The sequence below is a fragment of the Manacus candei genome, unplaced genomic scaffold (genome assembly GCF_025592945.1).
Source record: "Manacus candei isolate 608988 ecotype Guabito, Panama unplaced genomic scaffold, ASM2559294v1 h1tg000014l, whole genome shotgun sequence".
NCBI classification, from domain to species: Eukaryota; Metazoa; Chordata; class Aves; order Passeriformes; family Pipridae; genus Manacus; species Manacus candei.
Window position 1 is genome coordinate 18450957 of NW_026138062.1, and position 20284 is coordinate 18471240.

General features: G+C 37.7%; 1 protein-coding gene across 3 annotated transcripts in view; it reads right to left on the minus strand.

Moving 5' to 3' along the window:
• Positions 1-261: 261 nt before the first annotated feature.
• RNASEH2B (ribonuclease H2 subunit B) overlaps positions 262-20284 on the minus strand; it is a 39200-nt gene continuing 19177 nt past the window's right edge. The window contains exons 5-11 of one of the 3 annotated variants that reach the window (XM_051780224.1): positions 20011-20128; positions 13527-13591; positions 12199-12304; positions 9084-9162; positions 8255-8297; positions 2932-3012; positions 262-991 (exon numbers count right to left, since the gene is read on the minus strand). In XM_051780224.1, coding sequence (XP_051636184.1) covers positions 884-991; positions 2932-3012; positions 8255-8297; positions 9084-9162; positions 12199-12304; positions 13527-13591; positions 20011-20128 — 600 coding nt within the window. In that variant the 3' untranslated portion in view covers positions 262-883. The other 2 variants (XM_051780223.1, XM_051780225.1) reach the window with 2 other exon arrangements.

The window sequence follows — 20284 nt, forward strand, 5'->3', positions numbered from 1 at the left end:
GCTTCTTAAAAAAACCACCCATTTTTGCCTTTAAATCAATATTTCCCTAATTATTTTCATAAGGACCTCTTGACCTTTGAACTAAACATAAAAATACCCCTATATTGCTATGTGCTAAGAGATTTATCATCTAACCCAAAGAGACGCCGTAACTCTTTAAAGATTAAAATTCATACAACAGGAAAATACCAAAACCCCTTAAGAAATGTCCTGAAACCTAATCTAACTCTTGAAACATACAGCAAATACAACAAGCACAAGTTTGTTACACAAAGCACTTTATTGCATTACATGTACATTGACATTTATTGCAATTAGTTTCTAGCATATTGAAAACATCCCAAATCCCAACACAGACAATATCTTTGCCTCGATAAATTGCCACCAATGACAATGCATCAGCATTACATCAGCAGTTAGATTTGTGTCAAAATAAAAATGTAACAATGCCATCCCACTCTGGTGTAATACTGGGTAAAAAACTTCAGAAAATCTCAAAAAATAATGCTCCTTATGAATAAAAGAACTCATCAAAGGAGGGCACGTTTTCAGCCCAGCATGAAGTGTGATGGAGAAAACTCTCTGGCGGCCTTGACTGGCCTTGCTCTAGAAGAAGTATGGTACCCCGCTAAGCTTTGCTTCTCAGCTCACTATGTTGAAGCAGCTAGACCATCTTCCCGATGGAATTCCACCCAGGTTGGAATATCTGCATGCCTTGCCCCACACTAAGGTACGAGAGCTCTGCGTCATGCTGCCTCTTCATCACACTCCACCATGTAACCAGACATACCCTGCATACACTATAGTAACAAAAAGCCCCAGGAGACATCTTTAACTTAACATAAAAATAACCACTGTATTAAACTCTTTCAAGAACAAGTCTTTATTTTGATGCTTTAGGTTTGGAGCTGAAGAAGGTAGAAATGGATTTCATTCCACTCTTATCAACTTTGGCCAGAGCCTTCTGTGCTGCAGACAGCTTGGTATTTGCCTGTTAGTGAAATAATAAACAAAGCCAGTTAAACAGCATCTCCACAGGGGGGGAATATATGCTACAAACTCCTAAATACAGAAGCTGAGCAAGAAGTTGAATCATTTTTTTTGTATATAACAGTAAAGATAATGTTTTGCAGGCTTTGAATTGCAAGAGAAAAACCTTTAAAAACAAATTCGAGATTATTCAAACTGAAAAACACTTGTCATGAACTACTTAACCTCAGACAAAGACAGAAAACCAATTACAGGGACAAGGAGGTGAAACATCTTTCCTTTCTGCAGAATGAGGTATCCCAAATCAAACGTTTACTTTGGGATAATCCCTGAGTGTACATTAAGAGGAATAATGCATGCAATATAACAGATGCATACAGTACCCTCCAACTCAATCTCATGATTATGCTGTCAGCAGGCTGAATTACAGACTTGCATTACAGATGATGAATAATTCACACTGATTTACTATCAAAGACTTTAGACACAGTGAAATAAAGGGAAAGGAGATGGAAGAACTAGGAATGAAGAAAGTAACTAACATTTGCAAAGCACTTTTGAGGCCATTGGGACAACTTACCAGACTTTTACACCTAAAACACATTTTATGAGCCACATTTTACAGAGCTGACCTCTTTTCTTTCTTTTATTTTAAAACACAACGTTTTAAATCTCTAGCTGCTTCCCCTATTAAGAAAACTTTGCATTGACCTTTCTTTATGATATTCCTCAGTCTGCAGAACTTCACAATTACAATACTTGGGATCAGCTAGATGGTTATGGATAGGATGGAGATATGCAGCAACAGTACAATTGCCTGTGTTACTCTACAAACAAAACCACTGCCAAAGTATTTAAAAAAGAGTAGTACACTGTACAGAGTCCAAGAGCTATCTTTTCTTTCCCAGATTCTCTCATCAATGTGCTTCATTACTTCAGAAGTAAATCACATTTAATGTTAAAATGAATTATTTTTCCTCAATTTATTTCTATATTTATGCTAAGTTCAAAAACTATAGGTATATAATTGGGGAAGGGGGAAACATGGATATTTTAAACTATTCATCACCCTCACTTAGGGGGCAATCCTCTTACTTCAAAACTCGAATGTGCACTGAGTACAAAAAATTTGGGGGGTTTGGGGGGAGGAAGGAATGCATCTGTCACCAGTTGCTTCTCTTTGCAAAGGGATAACGAGTAGTCAGCATTAGTCTGAAGGTCACAAGACCAGCACAGTGGGCCTTTTGGTTCCCGAAGGATTGGAGGAAGATTCATTTTCTTTCAATGTTCAGAGAAATAAGCCAGTACAAGCCTCTGGCACACAAAGACAGGCTCTATTTCTTTTCACATCTCTGTTGCTCTCCTAGGAATAGTACAGTGGCAGGCACTGCTGGACTCAGATTTGAATTGGCCTCCAAACTTGCTTTGAAGCTGGCAATCAGTAAGTTCTGTGTTGATTTAACTTCATTAAGTTGACATAAGTAAGTGCACAAGCAATATTTCTACATAAAATAAAGCCTGTCTTAGCATCCCTTGGAATGTAAGTAAATGCTGCCATCTTTGTTTCTTTTTCAAGTAACTGAAATTTAACAGTTGCTATCACTAAGCCATAGGATTTCCCATCTAAAGATCTCAAAGAGCTTCGCAAACATTAGCTGAGCACCTTAACACGTGTCTAAGTCTGCGAGGTTCACTGGAATGTTCACTGGTCAAATACAGCCAAGCAGTAACAGCATAGAAGAGTTCAGAATGGGAAATTAAAACTGTCAAAGTCAAATTAAACCTGAATGCAAAGTTCAAGGAGATGTAAGATACAGATATCAGATAATTTTGTATTTGTTTTCCTGATGTGTTTTGGAAGAGAAAGTTAAGCACTCTGTGCTAATATTGGATATTAACCTATGCTTTAGCAAAACATGCATGAACGCAAGGCTTGCTTACCTTTTTGGTTTTCAGGTTGTCGCTGTTGAGTTTAGTATAGTCTTCTTCTGGTTCCACAGGGACATCTGACAATTTCCTTTTCTGAAATGTTAGAGTGAGGAAGTTGCTCTGTCAACCACTTTTACGATGTAGACACATGGAAGTTCAAAGCTTTGGCTTTATAATGTAACCATAGCACCAAAACAGGACTGGCAATCAACTGAAGAATCTGCAGCAAGAACGGTAGATTTCTCTTTGCAATCGTCTTCTTGACAAGTGAATATATACCATCTCTACAGCATTCAGAAGAGATCATTCACTGCCATGGGAAGCATTTTCCTCCTAGCCTTCTGAAGAATGACTTTTAGAAATGAGCCATGATAGTGACTTTGATGTCAGAGTCTATTTAGACAACTTTCTGGAGTAGCTGTTGAAAGTTACTGCCTAACAGTCAAGGAACCTAGTCTCTGGTCCCCATGATCCCACGGAACTGTGCAGCAACTCCAGTGTTATTGATTGCTATCTGCCAACACACGTGGATGATCATCTAGTCTACTATTATCAGTTTGTTCACAGCCTTTAGAATTAATTCGTTTCTACAGTTTGGTAACAGTGAAACACCGACATAGCACTGCTGACTGCTTCATCACTTGAATCCAACAGTATATTAAGAAGTTTGACCCTGCCTGTGCTGTGTGCCCTCTACCTTCAGAAATAATGCAAGTGAACGATTCTCAGTACTTCACATGATCAGGCTGTAAAAATGAATATTTCTTTCCATAAACTGTGAGCATGTGTTTAGTTTAAAGGTGAAAACTTTCTGGTATGTTTCCAAAAGGGAAAAAAAAGTACATAGTATTTTACAGCACTGTATTTTTATTATTATTATATATCTGATATTACTACCCTGTCCTTAATATCCTGTGAAATCTAGACTGTGGCCTTCCTAGTTTTTGTGCCAAAGAGAGTGATTTTGCAAGCAACTTGGATGGTACCATACATTTTAAGATCCTGTTTTATTCATTTTGTTTATGGTGCTTGTGATACCTCTCTCTCCCCCTCCCTCTCTCTCTTTGGCACAGAAGCCAGGTCTGCAGCTTAGATTTCTCTCCTCTTAGAACCAGATCCAACTGCAGCCTTTTCTTTTGATTTCAATGGAATCTGGATCAGCTTCTCTAGGAGGCTGTTTACTGTGCTGTGATTACATTTTCAAATGACAATTTAATGAATAATCATTTTTCTCCTCTTTTTGGAATCTGATAAACAAGTTTTTAAAACTTATAACAAAAATGTTTGCATTTCAGCAAAACACTTGATGTTTAGTTGTAGCAAAGCCTACATGTTCTTTGTAAATGTCTCTCATCATCTGCCAATGGCCAGACTCCCTGCGCTGACAAAATGGACAGTATGACGATTACAACACAAGATCAATGGCTTGCAATTAATACAAAGAACATGCAATTTTGATTTAATCATCAAATCACAAAGTCCAGACTGTACCCAATTTGCTCTTGCTCTTCTAGAGAGAGAATCTGTTGTTGCTTTTCTGCTAATCACTGTAAACCTCTCCTCCCTTCAGATTTTAACATAAATTCTAAACATGTAATTATTTTAGCAAAATAGGAAATACATTAGAACTTCTTAGAACTTCTTCTTTTGCAATAATCATATATTATGTCTCTCAATACACCTTGCCTTCATGAAGACAAATGTCAATGCAAGCGAATAAAAATCGTGTGAAGGAGACTAGATGTTTGAGTGTACAAGCCTACCTTGCTTCTCTGAGACTGTAAAATAAAGTGTTTTAATCTTTGAAGATGCAAAGACTTAAACACAGAAACATCATACACACCCTGGTCAGTGCTCTGGAAATAATTCAGATCCTCAGCAAGATTTCACTGCCCAACAACTGAACAGTTGTAAGCCTCATTTCCTCTGTAACCAAAGGGCTGAAATAAAACTATTTTTAAAAATAGATTCTCAGAACTATTCCAATGGTATAAAAGCTATTAGTACATAATATGAAATGTACATCACATGAAGTTTAATACAGTTGTTGTAACATGCTTATATAGCTAATGAATATCAGTTGGCTCCTGATGTGTGTGCAATATTTCTTACAATGCATAAAGATAATTCTTTACTGAATCCAAGGGCCAAGTAACTGTGCAGCCAGAACAACTGTCCAGCCAAATGGAAATAACGTATCTATAGATATACATTGGAGAACAAATGCTATTAATAACAGTAGGGCTCTATTATTCCTGTATGTGCTAGCTGACATGTTGCTTAACAGAACAGTCACCGAACCAGCCAGAAATGAGGTTATTTTAGACTTCATTTTGGTAAGTAGCAGGGACATTGCAGAAAAGGGCAGTGCAGTAAGCAACCTAGTTTCAGTAGACATAAGGTGCCTCAGTTTAAAGTACTTATGGAAAGGATAATCAAAAGTGGGGTTCTTGGTTCTAGGAGGGCAAACTTTGCAAACCATATGCCTTACTTGCCTAAGGCAAAGCAAAGGGACTTGATGTGTGAGGAGGACACTAGGAATGTAAAAGAAAAAGAAGTGATTTTGGATCTTTTACTTCAAACAAGGTGAAAAATCTTGAAGGACAGAACTTCTCAGACTAAACAGTGTGAATGTGCTTCCTTGCTCACACAGATGCACATATGTTCACCACCCCTCCCCCAAAAAATCCAACTGATACTAGGTGTTAGCAGAATTCTACAATGAAAAAGACTGCGAAAAGAAAAGAGAAAAGACTGTGAAAAGAGAAGAGAAGAGAAGAGAAGAGAAGAGAAGAGAAGAGAAGAGAAGAGAAGAGAAGAGAAGAGAAGAGAAGAGAAGAGAAGAGAAGAGAAGAGAAGAGAAGAGAAAAGAAAAGAAAAGAAAAGAAAAGAAAAGAAAAGAAAAGAAAAGAAAAGAAAAGAAAAGAAAAGAAAAGAAAAGAAAAGAAAAGAAAAGAAAAGAAAAGAAAAGAAAAGAAAAGAAAAGAAAAGGAGTTAGTTTAGGGGTCAGGTAATACTGGGATTAAGTGAGAGCTGCCAAAAAGTCAAGCTGAGTTAGACCTTGGAAAGGAAATTAAAACAAACAGTACAAAGTTGTTTAGCCACAGAGGCAGAAGGGGAATTAAAAGAGAAAAAGTGAAGCTGCTATGCTGTAAGAATTGGATAGGTATTAAAGTTAATCTATGTATGGACCCAAAATGGAAGAAATCCTTTGACTCAGTAAATCATTTTCAATAAAGATTAGGAGGTTAAACACAGGGGCAGAAAAGAGAATAGAAATCACTCTATTCAAGATAGAAGTAAAACTAAATATGCTGACTCTGTTGGGAGACTACCTTAGAAATCACAAGATCAGAGGCAAAACCTGGCAAATGTTCTATCAGGTAGAGACCATACTGTTGCAGAATAGCCAAAGACCCATCTATATGTAAGAAGGAAGAATAACTAAAGATAGAGAGTAAATGAACCATAGAATCATAGAATGGTTTGAATTGAAAGGGACCTTAAAGATCATCTAGTTCCAACCTCCAATGCTGTGGGCAGGGATGCTTTTGACTAGACGAGGTTACTCAGAGCCCCATCTAGCCTGGCCTGAACACTTCCAGGGATGGGGAGTTCACAATCCCTCTGGGCAACCTGTTCCAGTGCCTCACCACCCTCACAGCAAAGAATTTCTTCCTAATATCTAATTTAAATCTACCCTCTTTCAGCTTGAGGCCATTCCTCCTTGTGCTATCATTAAATGCTCTTGTGAAAAATTCCTCTCCAGTCCTCTCGTAGCCATCTTTAGGTACTGGAAAGTGCTATAAGGTCTCCCCGGATCCTTCTCTTCTCCAGGCTGAACAACCACAGCTCTCTCAGCCTGTCTTAGCCTGAAAACTAAACACAGGTAATGCCTACTGACTTATCTTTATTTTCTCAAATATAACACATTTTCTAGTGACAAGAGGACTTGACATGGTGCCACTTAAACAACTGAAATTATAGAAAATAAATACTGCACAAGAATTTTAAGGTAGGTAAGAAAGTGGGTAAAAGGGAAATAAAGGCAAATAATGCAGAAGGGGATGTCACTGGATCGGATGGAGATTACTAGTGGACTGCCATGAACAGTATCTATTCAAAATGTTCATTAATTGGTAATTAAAGATAACAGAATGCTAACATTTGCTGAATGTACACCACTAAGTCACATTATGAATACCTAAAGAGCTTTTAACACTGTGAAGGAAAAGCCAAGGAATCTTCAAGACTGGAAACATTAAAAACAAGCTAAAAGTACAGAAGAAGTAAAACACCATGTACACAGCAGCTAACTGCATGAATTTCTTGTAAATCTGAATGCTGATCAAGTAAAAACTGCAGTGGAGAAAAAAACAACTGTCTTAACTGTTCACAGCACGACTGAGAGCTATCTGGTACATAACACATCAATAGATGCAAACGGGATTCTAATCTGTAATGGGACAAAGTACTTCTAGTTAAGACAAGAAGGGTAGAATGCCATCATACTGTATGAATAAAGGTTTTATCAGAAATTATTATACATTATTCTGGTCACCTGCTTTGAAACAATTGAATTAACCTTGGAATAGGTGTAAAGAAATGTTTCTGTAATGATGAGGGAATGGAGAACCCACCTTACACAACCAAGCTGGCTTCACCAAATGACACACAAAGGATATATGTTTTCCCTTTACACATTGAGAGAACTAATGTTTGGGAGGGAAAAAAGCCATTTCAATTTAAAAAAAAATGATAAAGTTAGCACAAAAGCATAAGGGAATAAATTGGCCATGAATAAATTCAAGGTGGAATTTACAGAAAGGTTTCTGAGCATCAGAGGAATGAGGTTATGGAACAGTCTTCCAAGAGAAGTAATGGAAATAAAAAATCCTAGTGAGACTTACAGTGAAGAATGGTCAGTGTATGAGAGATTATCCAATATGGTTGTCTGGGAATCCATGACCCAGGAGGTCCCTTTCAGGGTCCTCATAAATTATATATGAAAGGAAATCTATGAGGTCATATTGTCCCTTCAACCTCAATAAAACTATAATCAGCAAAACACATACGAAAAGACTGCTGACCAAAACCAGAAAATATGTCTCTCTCTTTCCCTCCCCTTTTTTAAACAGGAAAACCAAGCAAGTTACTCCTTATTAAAAAATATGAGTTACCTGGTAAATTTTTTGTGTTGTTTTAGACTGGCTTTCACAAGGCCAACTTATTTAGTGTATTGTACTCAGTGCTTGGCCCGGCCTAGTTTTAACAATAATTCAGAGAAATTACCTTACAACACAACGTATCTATCAACATCCTAATGTTCTCCTACCTTCAGTGGTGGCTCTGGTGCTGGGTTTCTGAGTTCTGGGAGCCTGCAGAACAAAAGATTTTAAGTTAATTTTTTATAAATTAAGACAGATGGATTGCACAACCTAAAGTCTGCAACTCCTTCCTCACAAAGGCTACCTTGGCTATCAGCTGCTAACGTGTGGCAAGCCCTTCCAAAAAGCAGCTCATGGACTCTGTGTTTCTGACTTATAACACTGTTCAGCTGTGGGGCTTCAAGCTGCAAATTGCACTTTTCCACGGGTCACCATAACAGAACTGAACTGAGGAGTAGGTGCAGGGTCCCAGTGATGCTACAAGAAAAGGCTCCTTCTGTCAGGGAACACGAGGATGAGGATGCTGGCTCACCTTCCAGATTTAAATATAAACTAACACAGGTTAGATATGTGAAGTCAAACTCCAGCAGCACTGAGTGAGTAGGGAAAAGGAAAGAGGACTGGACATAAGGACACTACTCCTGGTTCTGCTGCTTGTGCTTGACCATTCTGGACAAAGTGCTCTAACTCTTTCGATTTGCTTCCTGCTTGCTTTAAAATAGGATATATTACTCAGGGTTTCATGATGCAACTATGATAAAAGACACATCCAACTTAACTATTACATCTCTCTCCCAGCCCATGGTCCTTAACATCATAGGAGAAACAGAAAGGCATAATCTACATTTGAAAAATCACATTCAAAGTGTGGCAAATATAATCTCATTGTGACATTCACTGCAACCTTGATGAACAAATCTCAGTTTCAACAGAAATCACCTAAAGGACATTAATGCATGCCATATAATACTCTCAGCTAGCTGGAACAATACTTACCCTAAGTATTTCAACAATTCCTTACTCAGATCTTCAGGAATATATTCTGATATTAACCCATGGGCATACCGTATGTAGTCTTCAGGAATAGGGCAGGGAATAGAAAGGAGAAGAAAAAGAACATTCATGTTATGTAGTCAGGCTGCTTTAGCCTTGTTGCACGTGCTACCATAAAGCATAAGGTTGAATTAATAGTCAGAGACTTCTAATGGATACACTGTGATGCTTCTCTGTGTTGAGTAGTTTATGTTATATGACACTTGCAGGTTTATTTAAAAAGTGAAGACTTACTACACTCACTTTGTCAGCACATGTTATTAATATCTGCTGTATGTACTTTACAAAAGTTGTTCAATTTCTGAGAATACTATATAGCCTGTATTCGAAGAAAATAAATTTTAAAAACCTGCAAAAGTAAAAAGCTGACTCAACAGAACATGCAATCATTAATTTTAAAGCATCTGGATCTTACAAATATTTGGCAAGGGCTTCAGTACTAAAGAACATTTTCTGGCTTTAACTGAAAACAATTAGATGAGACAATGAGTCTATTTCAAAGTCTTGTACTTAATTTTCAGTACTTTATAGAAAATGCCAAGGCCTATCTAAACATCACTGGCAAGACAGGATAATTATCAGTGGAAATATGAACTACTAGAAGCTGTTTTCAGTACAGGACACTCCTGCTATAAATGTTTTTCTGAGAGATTGGGAAAAAAAAAGTGACCCTTTTATAACATGAAGTCCTAAACCAGATCTTTTCCGGTCACGTTCTAGACAAGCACTTACTGATCATGGGCTCGATTTTTTAAACTTGCTGTTGTTGAGGCTGCTAGGGAATAACTGCACCCATGCACAGAAAGCATTTGCCAGACAGACACTAAGTTAAAATCTCGCCTCTGAATGCCAACTAAAACAGGCCAGCTTTATCTGCTCATATGCTTACATACTTAGAGCGCTCAGAGTGGCAAAGAACTACTTCTTTAGCGCCAGCGATAAGTTTCCCCTTTTTTCCCTTTCTTTTTTTTTTAATCTAAAAAGCCCAATGGAAACTGGCATTGAAACAGAAAGCATTAACAAACTGACACCAGCACACACATTTCAACCACACTGACAACAAATTTCTGGTATTGCCTATCTGCACTTCTCCTTCCTTCACTGCCTAGATTCATCAAGGATTTGTCACTTTCTAAGCCCACTTTAGGGTCAGGAGAGAACAAGAAATAATTCCAACCCAAGATAATTTCACCTCAGCACTTAATATGTCCAACTTGCTACTTAAAACTATTCTTATCATTTCAGTCTTTGCATTATGACACTGAATGTTGAGCCCAAGTCAACTACCACTATTTTGTACTAAATATAAAATCCATTCTCTCTGCATTTCTGCTTTGAAGCAATCTTCACCGACTTCCTTTACCAATTTAAAAATACCACTGTTTGCCTTCTGGGGAGTCTGCGTTCTCACCCTAGTCTAGCTTTGTTATTAACCTTCTGTCAAATATCAGAATACTTGCACACCTCCCTTCTTGTCTTCTAAATGAAATATTCAGGTCTCATATGTTAAACCTCCCCTATTTTCCTATTTGCACTCATTATATCCTCCCATACTTACATCTGTAAATGCTAACTACATACACCCATCTATTTATAAGGTACTGAAATTTCATAATACCCCTATGAAAGTAATTCCCTTCAGAAATAAATTGCACTGTCACAGCAGTGAAAGGACTGGACAAGGAAATTAGTCTTATTAGACAGAAATAAGTGTTGAGTAATGTCCATTTGACTTCCTCTCATTCACCTTGCCACACAGAGTGGTACTACCTCCAAAACTCACCTACTTTAAACCCCAGCACTCCTTATTTCAATGCTGCTCTCTTAAATATCAAACAACAAGGCTTTTAAAAAGACTATTATATCCATGTCACTGTAAGTAAGGAGCAAGGTGTAAAAACCACTGCAGATGAACTATTTAATTATAAATTTCAGAGAAAAAGTATTTAAGCATAGTCAAGATGGTTGCTGCCAGGACACTTTTCCCTTTCTTTAAAAAAATGGGGGTGGGGAAAAGGATGAAAAGTTACTGTAAAGTTCAAGTCACAAGTTTTGCAGCTTCGCCTCTTTTTGAAAATCATATATTACAATCTCTGTTCTATAAAACTGTCCAGTTCCCTCTTAAATCTCATTTATGTTGTTTCCTTTGATATCATTAGTTGGTAGTTCATTTTCCACTTTGTCAGCAAGTTGCTTTGTTTCTCCTTAATTTTCAACAGCATGAAGACTTCTGAATGTCTTTGTAATAAGAAATAATTTGCTTTTGCTCATCTTGCTCTAAACTTTTCTTAGAAACTTTCATTAACATTCAAAGAATTTATTTTGAGTCCATTTTCAGGTTTCTCTACAGAACTTCACATCCCAGTAATATTCAGGACATTGTCCTCCCCAGAAAAAAGGTGTCTAGAAGCAAACAGGATCAAACCAGACTTTTTGGTAACAGGACTGTCAATTTCAGGGCAATTTAATACACATATTATTAAAGTTATGCCCTTAATAATTACACATTTGTGCATTCTATATATTTGTCACAGAAAGTAATGTTTGGACTAGGAGCTTTTTCTCTGTGACTATGACCTTCTAAGATCCCTTCACCTTTTTGAAGAATTCTGTGAATGCTCATATGCTAATATTCTATGCATCCTAATAAAAATAATATTAAAAAGAAGCATGTTTTAATACAGAGACACTTACTGGGTGGATACTCATACATATTATAAATATGGGTCCAATTGTCTAAGACAGTCTCAGTTCAGCAAAGCACTTCAGTATATATTTCACTGAGAAAAATGTTTTCTGTTGACCTCTGGAGAAATTAAGAGAATCTCAGCTGAGACCTACTGTTAATTACAATGTCATCTGATGAAGATACCAAAGAACCTGGAAAAGCCAAGGTAGAGAGTCGCAACATATATGGAATTTTCTGTACAAGGAATAAACATACTGCAAAGGCCAATTTCAATATATTTTAGTTTCTAATCATGTTTTTTATATCCATTTATGCAACTTCACAAAAATGGAATTCATTACAATTCAGTTTTAGGTTTAGTTTTCTTACCTTCTTTAGTATCTGTGATCTGTTTACTGCTGACAAATGTACTTGCAAGTACCCTTTCACCTACTGATATATTGTTGCTTTTAAGTGCTTTCACTGTTTGATTAACCTATAGAAAACCAAAGAATGAAATGTCTATATCAGTATTGTTATGCACATGTTAACGCAGTGACAAAGCTCTTGTAATTTTGTTTCAAGCATATAAAACACTCAAGTTATGGACTGTGGTGAAATTTAATATACATTTGTAATGACTAGCATATGAGTTCAAAAAAACCCAAAGAAAATAGCATGTCTTTGAACGTGTTGCCTTGGCAACACAGCACCAGTTTTGTAGCACCCTAAGATGAACCGAGCTACTCAGATGTAATAGCCATGATTATACAGGTGAGAAATACACCTGCTCAGAAAACAGAAAATGCCTGAGCTCAGCTGGATTGTAGAGGCAGTCCTGGTGGAAATCAAAGACTAAGGACTTTACAGGGCACTGCTATATTGGATGCAACAGAGAGATAACTGTCAGAAGGTGGTATTTTCAACAACAAAAATAGGTACCTGTTGAAATGTAAATATGCAGGTATGCAGGTAATCATTGCAAAATAGGTATCCTGATGCCTCATCACTGCAGAAAGTAGACCAGATTTTGTGCTTGTATTGACTAATTTAAATGACAAGGTTTTCCTATATCATGTGATGCATACCATCCTTTTCTACAAAGTGGCATCATATTAGAGGCACGTTTGTGTGAATAAAATGAAATTCACCTTTATACCAAAACACAGACCCCATAAAGCTTAGCTTTAACACTATTTTATTTTTGGCATTCTGTACAGAACTCTCGAACAGCATGATTGGATCAGGATAACAGCAACCAAACAAGGACCATTCTAAACAACTCTGCCAAAACTTTGGGAAACACATTTGTAGCAGAAAACCAAGGCATTTCTGTCCAGCTGCAAAGCATGGCAGAATTTAAAAGCTGTAACATTCAAAGCTCTCCTCCAGCCCATCTATGTAGGGGACTAAGCAAAGGGCAAGCCCCTAACCTTATGCAAAGCCTACAGCAACAGCTGACAGCTTCTTCTGTCTCCCCACACTCCATGAATCCCTTTCATGGCCAGCCTTGTCAAAAACAGAAATGTAACAAGCTTGTAATATCTCTAACACATGATCACATTCCCAAGTGTGACAACTTTACTGCGATGTCTGTCCGTCTTGGACAGGACATGTACCTCGAACTGAGGCACACCACATAGCTCAAATGCAGAAATGGACAAGCTAATAAATAAGCATGTGCATTTTAAACATAAAGCAAAAGAGAAACCCAATACCTTTTTCTTTAACCACTTCAGTGTCTTCTCTTGGCTGTATTTATGGAATTTCTGACTGCCAATCTCTGAGAAAAAACAAGAAAGGGGAAGAAAGTCATGTCTGGTTTGAATTGCATTTCCAATACATTTAAAATCTCTTAAGTTGTAGATACAGCATGAAAGTTAATTTGCGTCTTGGACATGTTTGATATCAGGGTAATAAGTTTCAAAAATATTGGAAACATAGAAAAATAAACAGAATAAGCTGATTTGTATCAGTCTGAATAATTTGAAAATTCTTTAATTAGGACCTAATCCAGTAAAGCACATATTTTATTTATTTATGTGTAATCTTGGGCTGCCTGAATTCACGGAGACTCTTCTCAAGCCCTTGTAGTTTCCCAAACCTTTACTGCCCTATGTCACCGGGTCAGTCATTTTAACTACATAGTTCACAACACAAAATGTTTGTTCCACGACTGCCTTTTATTAAAAAAACCAAAACACAAACCAAACCAAAACGTATTATCTTAAAGCTTTAGTTATTGAATTCCAGTACCTAGTAAGAGGCTGGGACAGTGAGTTTATTACTGAAGACAAACCATCACCCTTTCGATAAACACTTTTCTATCAGTTCTCTCCTCTCATGTCACAGAGTTCCTGAAACAGAAGTTTTACTTCTATCCCTCCTTTTACATAATTCAATATAATGTCAAAAGAAAATACAGAATTCAAAATAGTGAAACACACTCCTTGTGGGAGAAAGTGCATGATTCACTCATGATTTATGGAGCAACACAAATTAACTCAGTGATACAAGAATTTCATAAAGTGCTTCCCCTGTGATAACTAGGGTAGAATGAACACTTGCTATTCACATGTGATTAGTTATCTGTAGATATGTGAGTTCACAATGCTGAGGCAAAACAGAGAGAAAATTACAAAAGCTCATGAAAATTTCAGTATAAAAAAATCAGTATTAATTAACAAAAAACTACATTTGGGAAATGGAATGAGATGCCTAATAAGATTTCAAAGGAGATTGTGGAGCCCACTGTGTTTCAGTCTTTTTTCTTAACAGGTATTTCAGTAAGTTTTGATCTACTGTATACCACTCCCATAAATACCTACATCTGTTTCATGCCATTTACTGATACAGTGTCATATTCCAACACTGAGTTCATGAATTTCATTCTCCCCTTGCAAACAACAACATATTATTTATGATTTCTTCAGCATTTCCTTCTTTGGGGTTTATCTTGGCTCTTTCAAATTGCATACAAGTAGTGAACTACTGTGTGCTCTTTCTGTATGCATGGTAGGGGGCATGGAGAGGTTGAGGAAAGCTGTTTACAAGATAAAGTTTAAATCTGTCTCAACAATCGCAGAATAGTAAAATGCAAAAACTCTTCACAGTAAAAATGAAAAACACAGTAATATACGCTGTGCTTAATGATAAGTTGCAGGTAAAGTAATTAGCTGTGACATTGCTGACTGCAGCCTTTAGGACTTAGAAGTTTTTAAATGGCTCTGAAAGACAAGAAGCAGAAAATGGAGAAACACTCTGGATACTTGAACCAAGTATCCAGCCTTTGCTTCTCAAAGGGCTAACGTGTTTTGGGTTAAAGTACAGTGACTATGATTCGTGGATTCCTCTCATATCAAAGTTTGAGGAAGGGACATCCTCCGGGCACCATCCCCCAACCCATGCTGAAAAGTAATTCTAGTCTGGATTCCCTGGCAAACTCCCCCACAACAGCATGATTCAGAGTGACTCAGTTAGGGAAAGGAAACGCAGAACTGTGAAGCCATTTTCATTAAAACATGTGAAAAATAATTACACTGAACCCTTTAGAGATCACTTTGTTTGAAAATATTTTTGTGTGCCTGACAGTTTTGACTGTTAAACTCTAGAAACTGACAATATTTGAGACCTCTGAAGAATTAAAGTGAGTTATGAAAGTCACAAACTGTTGACAAAAGGATTCGATATTGGAACATGGATTTAACATGTGATGCACATTTGATATTGGTGAGAGTTAGTGACTCTGTTTGATAATATGAGTATATATTGGAAAGCCTTTTGTTCCCTAATGTGTCTGGTGCCTATAAAACTGGTCTGAGACATCTGGAAAGATTGGGTCTGAGAAATACAGATGGAATATAAGTGGTTCTACAATTAAATAATATGTTCAGCGATCGGGTAATCGCTATGTAGACTTGGAAGTTTCCCTGATGTATTGTTGAGCAAACTGCCTAAAGCACATTTTAACATCCATTTTCTCAGTGTTTTCCATAACTCTGAAACTCATATGGCCCCTTTTTTCCTACCTTCTGGGAATACAAGCTTGGCAATATCATTTAGTTATTCTAATCAGGTAAGTTTTCTTGGCTCTTCATGTTAATCACATCAGACAAGATTACAGCGCAGCTTTTGCCTTGTAAAATGAAACAAAGAGTAACACTCAAGAACTGGAATTCATAACCCTTTCTTAAACCTCTATTGTACTTCCTACCCAATGCAAACAACCTCCTCACCTAGATTTAGTGAGTTGCAAAATACCTTTTCCCCAACTACCAAATCAGGTAACCCAGAATTTAATTCAACTAAATGAATTTTCAGTGCCCTTCAACACCGAGGCCAGGGAAGGTGGATTTTCTGCTAATTCAGTAAGTGTAAACTGTGAGCGCTCTGGGATAAGAATTTGTTAGACAGATGTTAAATGTCTTATGATTAAATTAAGAGTGAAATAATTATGTTGTTAGGTTCTGTCAAGCTGCAGAAGCCTCAACACAACAAATACATCTTGCCCGAACTCCTTAAACAAGAAAGGCTACAAAGTGGACAAGTCTTAAGAGCTAGAAAAGAGTACCTTAAGCCATAATACTGGTATTTTTTACAGGCAATAAAAGACATGAGAATATGAAACACATAGAAGTGGATTAAACAGAAGGGTGATCTGTGCATGACAGGCAAGCGAGTGCCAATGGGTTTGTTGCCTAACAGTACTTCTGGTGTTCTAAAAAAGAAAAGTCCTAAGAACAAACCTCACTGTTACTTTGAACCCAATGCAAACCTGAACAAATAAAAAAGCATGGACAGGCAGGTACATGCAGAGGAACATCCCAAAGCATCACATAAAGCTGATGTGTGTATGTTTTTATGACAAAAACAATTTTTACTTTACATTTCAAAACAAAGCCCAAGAAGTGAACATAACTTCTTTAACAGCTAATATCATTTGCTTGCAAAACAACACAAATGCATAAGTGTACAGAATACATTACTGAAAATGAAAAAACTCAAGCAGTAAAGCATCTCCACTACTGTCTAACAAAATACAGTTTATCAGAGGATGCTCTGATGGATAACAGCTGCAAATACAGTATCAGAATAGATACAAAAGTTAGATAAATATATAAGATCTTGTTTATAGCAAATACTTGTTTTGTTTCATTTTTATTTTGCCTTCAAGAAGAGAACATAAATACTGCCCAAAGGCTGTGCTGTTGTTTGGAGTAAGTGCCCCTTCAGAAAAATAATCCAGACCTTGTCCTACATTCCTATGCAGGCTTAGGTTTGACAACCAAGAAGATCTGGCACATATTTTCACCTTCTCAGATGAGTGACCAATCTGATCTCCTTCTATGACAAAGTGACCCACTTAGTGGATGAGAAAAAGTCTGTGGATGTTGTCTACCTGGACTTTAGTAAAGCATTTGACACTGTCTCCCACAGCATTATCTTGAAGTAGCTGGCAGCCCCTAGCTTGGACATGTGCATTCTTTGCTGGATAAAAACCTGTCTGGATGGTCAGGCCCAGAGAGTGGTAGAGAGAATGGCACCACATCCAGCTGGCAGCCAGTCACTAGCGGGATTCCCTGGGGCTCTGAACGGGGGCCTGTTCTGTTTAATATCTTTACTAATAACCTGGATGAGGGGATCGAGTGCACTTTCAGTCAGTTCACAGAAGACACCAAGTTGGGCAAGAATGTTGATCTGCTTGAGGGTAGGAAAGCTCTGCAGTGGTATTTCGACAGGACAGATTGATGGATGGGCTGAGGACAACTCCATGAGTTTCATAAGATAAAGTGCCACGTCCTGCACTAGGGTCACAACAATCCCATGCAGCGCTACAGGTTGGGGGAAGAGTGAGATCTGCTCAGCAGAAAGGCATTGGGGCTGCTGGTTGACAGTCGGCTGGATATGAATCAGCAGTGTGCCCAGGTGGCCAAGAAGGCCAATGCAATTGTAGCCTGTATCAGAAATTGTGTGGCCAGTAGGACCAGGGCAGCGATTGTCTCTCTGTACTTGGCACTGGTGAGGCCACACCTTCAATCCCGTGCTCAGTTTTGGGCCCTTCACTTCAAAAAGGACACTGAGGTGCTGGAGTGAGTCCAGAGAAGGGCAATGGAGCTGGTGAAGGGTCTGGAGCACAAGTCTTACGAGAAGCAGCTGAGGGAACCGGTGTTGTTTAGTCTGGAGAAAAGGAGGCTCAGTGGGGACCTCTACAACTACCTGAGAGGAGTTTGTAGTGGGGTGGGGGTTGGTCTCTTCTGCCATGTCTCAAGTGAAAGACAAGAGGAAATGGCCTTTAGTTGCGCCAAACAAGTTTCAGATTAGGTATTACAAAAAATTTTTTTCACCGAAAGAGTGGTCAGGCGTTGGAAGAAGTTGCCCAGGGCAGCAGTGGAGTCACCATCTCTGAAAATGTTCAAGAGGTGTCTGGATGTGGTACTTGGGGATACGGTTTAGGGGTTATAGGGATAATGGTTGGGTTGGTATTTGAACTTGATGATTTTGAAGGTCTCTTCCAACCTTGATGATTTTGTGATTCTATGCACAGAAGTTTAATAGTTCTTCTCCCACCCCCAGCTATTTAGCCAGTGTTAGACAAGTTGTAGGGCACAGCAACTGCTTAAAAGATTAAAAATACTTTTTACTACAAGTATTTCTCACTTCATGGGAACGTGAAAGGGGTTTTGCAGTTCAGATCTGCCTGTCTTCAAGACGCTTTCTCATAAGGCAGAAATCACAAAGAAAAGGATTCTTTGTTCTCAATGATACCAATTGTAACTAAATGTCTTCTGAAGGTTCTTTCAGAAATCTAATATTATTCCATAATTATGTGCTTATAGAAGCACATAATTCCAACTAACCCAGTCCCAGCAAGTAGTAACAAGTAACAACAGCCTTGCTGCCCAGATTTTCTGCTCTGTGGTTACAGTGATCATTTTCAATGGAAACATATCCCGCCCTAAAGTTCAAATGCAACTGTCCTACATTGCTGCATCGGCACCATATCATACTGGAAATACTTAAACTTGTGCATCCAAATTTTTCAGGAAAACTCACAGTTTCCTCACCCCCCTCACACTTTAATGTTCTAGACAGGTAGGAAGAGGTTTGGTCTTTTACTTAGTTGGCTTTTTATTCTCCAGTCACCTTTCCATAGCCACTACCCTACTACCTAAATACTTTTTCCTATATATTATCAATAACAATGGTTGGTTTGCTTCATGAAGGCAAATTTCTAATGTTTCTAGCTTTTAATCTGTGCATCTCAACTCCTTAGAGGAGCTCTGCATGCAGAAGGGTCAGACAGCTTAGCTGTTTTGCACGTGGTGGCAGATTCCTGTACCTTCTCCTGTAGGTCTCCACCTCATGTAGGTATATCTCCATTTCCTATCAGGAAGTTCGCAAGCATAAGGAAAGTGCTCTTTAAAGGACTAAATATAAAAACCTGAAGTCTTGCATCTTTTGCAGGTCTGCAAACCTGCAAAAATTATGTAATGCTCCTTCCCCTTCCCTAGAAAACACAGATTGTCCTCAAATAAAATAAAAGCACCCATGCCAAAGGGAATTCTGAGCATATGTTGAGGAAACTACATACAGAATCGATACTTTGCTAACTTTTTCCCTTTAGGTGTTCTCTCTCATACACTCATGCATCCCAATCAACTTTTCTACTTTAAAACAATTAAGTCTTTGAGCTCAAACCTACAACACAAAATTATGCAAAGCTAGAAAAGCTGTGTTTTCCTTTCTCCACAGCATATTCGCTCTTCTCCATCTTTTTCCTACTTCTTGTTTCAATCCTTTGCAAGAAAGGGTAAAAAAAAGTTAAATGGACAACGGATAACTTCTCCTATGCTGGACCATCCTACACTAAATAAAGAATTTAGAGAGATGCAAAGTTCTTATCCAAAGTCAAAGAAAGTTCACAACATATACAATAACGTCTGATCAGTTTATCATTTTTATGACACCTAGCAACAAGACTGCAAAAGCATTTTCCAGTTACAGTAGATAATCTGAGATCCACACATTACTATTCACAATACTGCAACGACAACTTCTAAGTCTTGGCTTCTGTTTTTAAAGTACAGCTTCATCCAGCACCTTGGGTGTTTGGTAAAGCAAAAACCAGTTTTTAAATCTATCTTGTAATTAAATAACTCTAACAAAACCAGTCTTTTTTTTGCCACCCCCCCCTTTTTTCACCTTTTTCTTCTGTTATATGCTGTATGTACTGTTTAACATTCGCACACTTCAGCAGTAATGGGCAGCTAGGGTATTCTGGGTCTAGCACAACTTGATCAAGTGGTTGGAACTTTCCTTGCTGCTGAAAATACATCAAAGGGATTACAAAAGCATTATTATAATGTTAAGACATATACAAGCTACACATATATAGAAATACATATGCATGCAATGGTCACAGTTTTAAAATAAAGGATTTAAAGAAGATCGTATTTTGAATGGTAACACATGACAC